Below are 10,026 nucleotides of genomic sequence, written 5' to 3'. Positions count from 1 at the left end.
CTGGAGAGCTCTGCGCTGTGTTTGTGTGGGTGAGTCTTGGAATGAATCATAGTAATTTAGGAATTTGGACTTGTGTATGTGTGATTGCGTGTGTGAAAGAGGTTAAATGTTTGTACAAGCATGTCCTTAAATGACTATGTTTAAGAGTGTCTGTCTGTTGAATGTATGTACAAAATATGTTCAGCGTATTCCATCACGACTGTAGCCCACATCCTGTTCAACAAAAGCTAATGGTGGCATTCAGGCTATTTTAGTATAGTAACAAAAAAAAAAACTTTATTCAAGATGGCAATATGTAATAACATTTATATTTAGTAGGCACATTTAACCAAAGCAACTTAAAAAAGAGAAACACCACAAGCAATTTATCAAACAAGAGCAAACAACACTCAGTATGAGTTTCTAAGCTACAGTATTTTTTTTTTTTTTCAATAGAATGTATTTATAGAAAATGCCTTTGGTTATGGATGGTTGTTACATTCACCCCTGATTTCACAGACAGGGTATAGATTAAGCCAGCCTTAGTTAAATTAGGACATTTAAGTAGCTTTTATAAACACACCATAGAAAACAAACATTACTGGTGTGCATCTTGAGACAAAGCAATGACAGTGACATATTTTAAGATAAAGTGCAAATTGCTTTCAGTTAAAACATCTCTGACTAGATTAAGCCTTCTCTGTGAAACTGGGCATTAGACTCACATTCTCATTTTAACAATCTTTTAATCAAGCTGTGATTTTAAAGGTGCCCTAGAATTTGAAACAATATGTTAAATTGTTCTCTGATATCTACATAGAGGGTATGTGGCTTTTTTAAGGGCAAAAATTGTCCAGATACAGTTTTACAGGTCCATTTACAACCCTATAAATTGTCCCTAGGATGTAATGCTCTCTTTTTGCCTTATTTGGAAGAGTCATGAATATTAATGTTGAGCTCTGCTCTGATTGGCTTGGCTTATTTTAGCCGCTCACAGCAGTTCAGTTGTTCAGCTCGAGAGTCCGGCCATCCTGACTGAACACAGCCCGACTGAATGACACTTTAAGAAGAACATCTCAAATGGAGATTGATAAAATGCAGCATACTTGTTTATTTGGTGTTTTCAGATCATCTGCACGCGAGAGAGATCTGCGGTTGCCAGATTTCAGTAATTAAATCCCCCAAACAGAGCTTTTCTGTGAAAAAAAAAAACAGTATACTATCCGGTGTTTTACCTAAACATGTCCAATCTGGCAACCATATGCACGCAAGCTCTCTCTCGCGCGCCGGTGAACTGAAAACCCCAATAAACAAGTAAGCTGCATTTTATCAATCTCCATTTGAGATGTTCTGCTTAAAGTGTCATTCAGCCTACATTTTAGAATTTTTTCTCTATACACGATGTAATTGGCCTGGCAAAAGTTAGGGGAATACAGCTCAGAAGGGTATTGAGAGTTGCTAGACGACACTCGCTACTTACTGCTTGCAGGAATACAGTTGCCCCTTTCTTCAATTTAAGACACAGAGTGAAGCTTGCTTGAAATGGACCAAACAAACTAACGATTTTGAAATAAATTGTTGTGGTATCGGATTATAATAAACCTCAACCGTGACTGTTGACATAAAGTCCTCACGTCTCCTGCACAGCCTGAACATGACGTGTGTCATGAGAGCTGTTTTTGCTATCCACTGTCATGTGTCTTTACCTGCAGTCCTCCCGATGATTCGGCTCCGTCAGTTCCGCCAGACAATAAACATGTTTGGACAGATGCAAATGTTGGGGGCATGCATATAAATGATCCCCAACTCTTGCGTCACGATTGGGTTTATGTTGAGAAGCACTTCTTTTTCGTGGTGTTTTTCATGCACAAGATTTACATAAGAAGTAGGAGGCAATGGTGTTTGAGACTCACAGTATGTGATGTCCATGTACTGATATCTTATTATTTCACTATGGCAAGGTTAATTCAATTTTTCATTCGAGAAAAGAATTTAAATTGTTCAATCACAAAATTCTGAAGGGACTAATTGCTATTATCTACCATCATTACATGGCTCTCTGGAATGTCTGTGATTGGCTACAATATTCAACACTCTTCACCGAGCACTTACACAGATGCACATGCGAGTCAGCAGATCCGTCTATCAGCAGATATAGTAGCCAATCATAGATGTATGTGTTGAGTGTATGAACACAATAGCCAATAAAACACCTGTTTGTTGAGCTTGTGAACACAATGGACCAATCAGCAGTGATTAAGAATACATTCAACAACGCTCAAAATGCTTGAGGGCAATGCTAGTATCATCACATTTTTTTTCGTTTTAAATTTCATTCACTTTTGACAACTCTAGGATGGTTATTAAAATGATTATTAAAGAAAAAAATGTATTTAATTTTTAATATGATTGGACAAATCTGTAATATAAAGAGTGAAAAAATGTGATCTACTGGTGGTTTCCCATTTAACCATAATTTCAAGTACTGATTGAATGGAATATGTAATTTATACACAAGCACACGCACACAAGGATGATTTGGTGCTCAAGAAACATTGCTTACGAAAGTTGAAAACAGTGGTGCTGCATAGTTTTTTTGTGTAAACGGTGATACACCCCTCCCCCCTCACATTAAGTGTTGGTATGGTTACTGTCTGATGTCTTTGTTTGGCAGTATTTATGGATCTGAGAAATGGGGATGACATACTCCGCAATGAAAGAACTCCATAAAATTAAACAAACACAGTAGAGCTGGAGAAGACCTAAGTAAGGATATAATCTGTGGGCTGGATTCTGATGAATTTTTCTTTTGTTCTTGTTTGCATTGCAAGTGTGGGTGGTGATGAGGGGGGAAGGGGGGTTGATAATTACTCAGAATTCTTTAGTTTTCATTTCATTTCTTGCTGTTCTTTAACGTCTGCTTTCACGCTCTCTACTTTTCTTTGTATCTTACCTCTTTTCTTTTTTCTTCTGAACCTGCAATTACAGAGACTTCTTGACTCTCTCTCTCTCTATTGTGAGCTTTCTGAGTCGGAGCATGAGTGCAAAGTGCAAAGCTGTCTTCGTTTCAGTTGAACAGAGGAGGGATGAAATCTGTTTTAAACTGTTTCAGAGAGTAATTGTCTCTCCCACATTCCCATAGTTCTTTCTCTCTTTCTTTCTCCTACTTTGGGATTGAACTTTTCATGCATTTCTCTTCCTTTTCTCAAACAGCGGGAAACTCGTAAGATGAGGACTGCATAAATCTACATAAACCTGTCAAATAGCAAAAATCTCTTTTCAAACCCACTGTTTATTGTCATCAAAGTCACAAAGATATTTATGTAGCAAAATTTAAAACTACATTTTTTTCTGTTTAACAAAAATAGACATGTTTCTTCCTAAGGCTTTACATTTGCACAAAAGAAAAACATTTAAACATGTAGTTTTATACATGAACACCCTCAAAGTGTAATAATATTCCCACTTCCAAATATCACAGTCGCACACATACTCAAACGTGTACGCTACAAAAAATAAACCATTACATATTTACTATAGAGTGACATTCAGATATAAATTACCCTGTAGAAATGATTTACTCTTTAAAAATACAAAAATGTATATGCATATATACATTGACAAAGAACAGCATTGTAAAACTCGGAAAAAAAATTAGGGACAGAAAAACCTTTTTGTTTTCGGTCTTTTTTTTCTTCTTTTTTCTTTTTCTGTATCTTTTTTCTTTTTCTGTATCTTGTGGCCAGTGTTCCCACACAGAGAACATTCATTAAATCCACATGACAGCACTTCAGGCACTTGCACAATATTTTCACACATCATTTTCAGTGGGCAAGTTAGAAAAAGAGAACGTTTATGCTGTCACAATTTAATCTAACATTTTTTAAAGGGGTCCTATTATGCCCTTTTAGGAAGTCTTGATTTTGTATTTGGGATGTACTAGATACTAGATGTTTTCATGATTGTTCAAAAACCACATTATTTTCACAAATTTTACATTATTACAGAGCCTCTCTCTCCCGCCTGACTCGATCTTGCCGATTTCCATGAAGGCCTTCCTTCCAAAATACGAAATGTGCTGTGATTAGTTAGCTTGGCCAGTGTGTTGTGATTGGTAGCGCTTACCGCATGTTCGGGACATGTCCCGTCCCCTCCATAACTGTGAGTTCTTCTCTAGTGTAAATGTAGAGGAAAGTGTCAATTTCAAACCAATTCGAGTCCTTTTCAGACCCTATCGGTTAATGAACAAGAGGATTGTGCAAATCGGATTTCATGTACATACTTTGCAAGCACGGATTTCACAGGACGTTTCAGAGTAGTATGTTAAACTAAGGTAATACAAACCGTAATCGATCGCAAAACCATGTTTAATTTTCCTAAGAGTGGTGAACTGTCTTACATAAGCAAGAGCTTACAAAAGCAACATAAAACAAGCTGTTCTCCATAAAATGTGAATCGCACAGATAAACGCTGAGGTTGAGATAAACGCTGAATCACTCTCGTCAGCCTTAGGAAGGTCAAACATATGACAAAAACACTGTCTCTTTGACATAGCGACAACACTGTCTTCTCTAATGCAACTCAACCAGGCCTCGTCCCCCTTTTTGTGTTTTTGTGGGTGGAGATTAGTAACATTATGACTTCATCAGATCCGGAAATATCGGGTTGTAGTCCAAATGAGTTGTTCATTGTAGTTCTTGGAAAGTGGATTTTGTTAAATTAAATATCTTCCTTTGGAGTGGACATTGAACTTTGTAACCTTGCAGATTATTTTAATGCTCAAATAACAACATTACGCACTAACTAAAGTTGAAAAATGGAAAAGCATAATAGGACCCCTTGAAGTCCTATTGTGTTTCACGCTCAATAAATACTTATATCTCCTTTGTTTTTACCCTTTGGTTTACACAACATGATTTCTCTACAATTTCTGCTGAAATGAGCTTCTTAATTTCAGATAACTTCATATAAAATTCAGTCTATAGAGGTTTCATTTTAAATAAATAATACAATAAAATAAATAAAGGCACCATAAGAACAGGTCTGCCAATTGCTTTGGGACTTCATTTCTAAACCCTGAAGATACAATACATGCTACAAAAAAATCAAAGCCACATGCCATTGAATTCCACTAAAACATCATCTAGAAAATATTGTTTCTTCTTCTGTTTCGAAAAACTCACAATGTTAGAAGTGATCTTCTGTTTTCTCACATTTGATCATGTTACTTAGTTGAAGTCAAAGCAGTCACCTATTCATAAGTCTAAACAGCACTTGATCACTATAACGAGACAACTCAGACCACGATATGTATTAAGTCCAACAGATTCTCTTTGAATGTTGGCTAACTAGCAGCTCTCGTGGATTGCAGCTTTACAGTTTGACTTCAGAATGGATTGGAGAAAGAAAGAGAAAAAGAGAGAGAAAGAAAGAAAGAAAGAAAGAAAGAAAGAAAGAAAGAAAGAAAGAAAGAAAGAAAGAAAGAAAGAAAGAAAGAAAGAAAGAACTTTTGCTACTAAAATCTCTTTTGCTACAGTTACATCTTGAATTCTTTTTGAGTTGAGAAATGCAGAGCCTGGTATCCCGCTGTCTCTTCTACTTTGATCGTTCTCTCTCCTTTCAGAGTCGAAGCTCTACCTTTGTGATTGTTCATCTCTATAGCAACAGGAATCCTCAGCCTGTAGGTCTGGCTTCGACTTCCCCATCTTTTACGATTTCCTTAGCTCTCCCAATCTTTCCATTTTGCTGCTGATGCCTGGAGTTGTTCGGGGAACTGCGCTTCATGAGTCGATTGATGATGTCACTGCACGTCTTCCTGTACTGGTGTCGCAGAAGAGAGTAGACGAAAGGGTCGCATGCAGCTTTGCTGTACGCCAGACTCTTACACAGCACGCCCCAATATGGATTAAATGGCTCGGTCAAAAACAGCTCCACAATCCTGAAGGCATAACACAGATTTGAGCAAGACATGGTGCAAAGTCCAAAGAGCTGATAGTTTACTCTGCACTTACTACAATTGAAGTATAGAGGCTTATACGTTTGTTTAGAAGAGAAAGCGAATGTAGAACAATTTCCTGAAGGATATTAACAGTTGCTCTTAAAAATTGCTTTTGATAGGGTCTTTGAGAAAGAAAAGCTACAGAAAGAGTCAGGGATACACAAGACAGGTCATCCTTTCATCTTCTCTGAGCTCACCGAGGTTATGTAACATGCCAAGCCTGGAGGCCCTTCTTCATTCAGTCAGGTGGACATACATGACCAGTGACACTAAAACTACACGCTTCACATTTCAAAATGTGTAGGATGTTGTGAGGGAGACCCGTTTTTAAAGAATCCATCCATCCATACATCCATACATGCATACATGTATGCATAATAATTCTCATTAATACATACATACATAATTCTCATTCATACATGCATACATAATTCCCATTAATACATACATACATACATACATACATAATTCTCATCCACCCACCCACCCTCATAGCTATAAGAATTATTATTGTTATTTTTTAAATAAATTTCCCCAGTCTTCTTTAAACAATACAGAGTGTCCTCCAGCTTTTGAGTATTAAATGAAGCATGCAGTTAATTACATTCAGGGATCTCAACCTGGCCAACACATTAAAATCATAATAACAGCACGACAGCACAGATGCTGAGTCAGATGGCTCACCTGGTGATGACATAAGGAGTGAAACAGACGACAAATGTTCCGATGAAGGTACTAATTTTGCGGGTGGCTCTCTGTCTCCTCCTTTTTTGCTCCTCCAAACATCGCTGACGAACACTGAACAAAAGTTATGACCTCCAATTAGATGATTTCTCATACTCACACTGTGTATGCTTTTTTTGCATGCAGGATGAGAACATTAGACTGACTTTTTATACAGCTTTATATTTGTTAGATATTACATACAGCTAGATATTTAAAACTATTTATGGACCAGTTTAAAACATTTAAGAGACATAACAGGTGTTCCTATAGAGTGAAGATATTTGCCAAAGCTCTTCAGCTAATATTTGAAATGTCAGATTGACTATATCACAGCTGCAATGGATTATTTAACACTTGCTCACATGGTTATGTTACATAGAAGTGCGGCGTGTTTGGTCGATTGCTATATCAGTCTATGAAAGGCTATAGGTTTTTATTTTTTACATCCCATGAGAGCCAACAGCTGGCAGTCATTTTCTTTTCTATTTGCATGTGTGGAGTGCTCTGATACATCCCCTGCCTGAACACCAGATGTGCTCATTACGTGTGTTGTGTGGGATTATTGTAATTTGTCATTGTTGGTTAATAAGTTATTGGGCTTGACACATTGCCATTGAAAGTCATCCAGTGCTCTGGGCAAATGAGGAGATGATCTGCATCCTCTGACAAGCCCAAATATCTCTTGATATCTGTTGGCACGTGAGAGAGGTGTGTTTACATCAGCCACAAACTTTTTTCAGCCTCATTACTTGGTAGCTGAATACAAACATGTGCCACATTGTGTTATTTAAGATTAATCGTTGGCTGATTTAAAAGCAGACATTTTCGATCAGTTCTATTTATGTATCATGTCATTGCACCAATTGCAACAGAAATGTATGACAGCATGACATGAGCTGTTTAATTCCAGTTTGATCCATTAAAATATGATGCCTTTTAAAGATAAATCACAGGACACAACACCCTTGTTTTCAGATTTGTGACAATTTTCTACTCTATTTATTTTTATTATTATTATAGTTTGTTTTAGTGGCATATCTCAAAAGTAAAACAAACGTGTTCACTTAGTTAAGAACAATTATATAGGACTCAGCATGATAAATCCCTGTGGACCAAATCCGTGGTGCTGAAATCCAAACTCTAAAGAATTTCTCTGGCCTCTATTTAAACTTGATTACTGAATATTTGATTTGTTCTTTGTTCAAACACCTCAAATCAAAAGTGAACTGTAAAGAATAGTATAATATATAGAAAAGTATAAAAATGTAGAAAAAAAGGCAATATGAAGAAAGGGGTATTCCCTAAATTTCATATTAGCTTTTATGTAATTGGTTATATACATGTCTGGCTTTTGTTGCATTTATTTAAAGTGTATAATTGTTATATAACAGTAATTTTTAATTATAATATAATTATAATAAGTGTGCAATTCTTATGACTATATTTGTAGTATTTGACAGTAGTGTGTGTAAAATGGGCCATTTCTAATATGTGTGTATCATCGCCATTCTTTCTACGGTAAAGGTCCAGCAAACACCCTGGCCAGTTTATTTAACTATTTGGTTTAACTTTAACCCTAAAATCTGAACATTCGCCCTCATTCTTACCTCGGGTGAATGTCCACTAGCAATACGAGCGTTTGCATGGTGATCACATCTATGCGCTTGCAGTGAAAGCGCGCTACTTTGAGCACTTTCAGGTAGGTGAAGCACAGCACCACTGACACCAGCAGGAAAGTGAGCGTGTGGAGCACCAGTGTGTAAATCGCGAACTGCGTCTTGGCATGGATCGCCCTGCCGTTACAGAGCGTGCACGAAGCGTACAGCTGATGGTAGCCCACCCAGGAGAGGCACGCGGCAACCACAGAGAAGGACAAGGAGTGCACCCACGTGTAAGCCAGAGCGATCACAGCGTCCCGGTGACGGATCCTGGAATGGTAACTCAGAGGGAACACCACAGCAACCCACCGGTCGATGCTGAGCGCAGCCATGCTCAGCATGGAGTTGGTGGTCAGGAAAGTGTCCAGAAAGCCGACCACCTGACAGAAAACGTGTCCTCCGGGATGTGCATTACTCAACACCCCGAAAAGAGTCAGTGGCATGCTGGACGCGGACAGAAGGAGGTCGCAGAAAGTCAGGTTGAGTATAAACAGCCCAGGAACCTGCTTGCGAATTTCTGCATTGTACAGGAAGCAGATCAGCACCAGCACGTTGGACAGCAGCGACACTACGATGATCACGACGAGTAGGACAGAGAGCGCAAGATCTGCGGTGTGCATGGTGTTCCCCGCTCTTAAAGCCCCCAACTTTGAACAGTAACTCCACGACAGTTCATGACGGGGAAATAAATTGTTTTAGTACAACTTGTAGATCCCCGGACGTGATATCCAGCGGTGCACGAGTGCTCGATGCACGGCTCTCCATAACTCTGATCTCCGTTTATTCCAAGAAGAGTTGGCATAATCCATCCGAGCAGTTGGATCGCAAATTCTGGACGATTAATCCGCTCTCCCTCACAACCCCAGAGGAATGCCTCGCGCAATTGCGCAGTTCGGTTTTGCGCGCGCTTCTAATGCAGAATTCGCCCTTGAAGCAGCTTTATATGTCATAAATGTCACCCCCCACCCCTATATACTCACACTCACGAAATGCTCACACGTGACTAGCGTCAAAGGAATCGTCAGGGAATTGATATTGTGAGGGGACTAAATTTAGAAAGTGTTTATATTTGTCGAAGGGAACTCTCTCACGTCACGATGAGGCAAAAGCCCGGGTCTCGTGGTACAATTTTATGATCCGCTCGCACACACAGCTTTATATTTATGACGCTCATCCTAAAATATCTAGAAGAGCATGTAGTCGTTTTTATGCATTTAAAAAAACGATTGTATCTTGGTGGTTTGTAAAACTGCATGTCTCAAACTTTGATACAACATTGATATATTTACCTGTTAAACGTGATTTAGTGTCAAAAAGTACACAATACATGGAGATGGGCCAGCATTTATTGTGGTAGTGAAATACAGACATGCTTTTTTAAGATATAAATATCAGGCATATGCTAGGCTACTGCCTGAGTTTGGACATTTTGTCCTTACCATTTATCATGCTGCTGAGACAAATGAAGATTTTTATGAAAATTTGATTTTTAATTTATAGTCTCTGACAATCAAATGTTTGAGCTCAAATTGAATCTTAAATTATTTCTAGGTATAGTAAAAAATAATAATAATCTGATTAACTGAGAGCTGCTTTTTTCAATAACAAATGGAATAGCTAGAGGCAGACACAAAGAGAACTAGAGAGTGAAGGTGAGATTTGAGG

General features: G+C 38.1%; 1 protein-coding gene across 1 annotated transcript; it reads right to left on the bottom strand.

Annotated features, from left to right (window-relative positions):
* Positions 1–3,275: 3,275 nt before the first annotated feature.
* Positions 3,276–9,703, bottom strand: gpr26 (G protein-coupled receptor 26). The gene is made up of 3 exons (XM_067455626.1): positions 8,311–9,703; positions 6,662–6,775; positions 3,276–5,917 (listed from the first exon to the last, which is right to left on the bottom strand). Exons 1-3 carry the CDS (start codon positions 8,979–8,981, stop codon positions 5,653–5,655), a joined length of 1,050 nt encoding a protein of 349 aa, XP_067311727.1. The 5' UTR covers positions 8,982–9,703; the 3' UTR covers positions 3,276–5,652.
* Positions 9,704–10,026: the final 323 nt, after the last annotated feature.

Source organism: Pseudorasbora parva, chromosome 10 (assembly GCF_024679245.1).
Source record: "Pseudorasbora parva isolate DD20220531a chromosome 10, ASM2467924v1, whole genome shotgun sequence".
Taxonomy (NCBI): Eukaryota; Metazoa; Chordata; class Actinopteri; order Cypriniformes; family Gobionidae; genus Pseudorasbora; species Pseudorasbora parva.
Note: the sequence above shows the minus strand (reverse complement) of the source record. Positions and strands in the feature narration are given on the sequence as shown.

Bases quoted from the DNA above. Each gene is read 5' to 3' on its own strand.
- gpr26 (XM_067455626.1), bottom strand. From the start codon at position 8,981: ATGCACACCGCAGATCTTGCGCTCTCTGTCCTACTCGTCGTGATCATC. The intron at 6,776-8,310 runs GTAAGAATGAGG...ACTTTTGTTCAG, and splicing joins CTAGTGGACATTCACCCGAG to TGTTCGTCAGCGATGTTTGG. The intron at 5,918-6,661 runs GTGAGCCATCTG...TTATGCCTTCAG, and splicing joins ACTCCTTATGTCATCACCAG to GATTGTGGAGCTGTTTTTGA.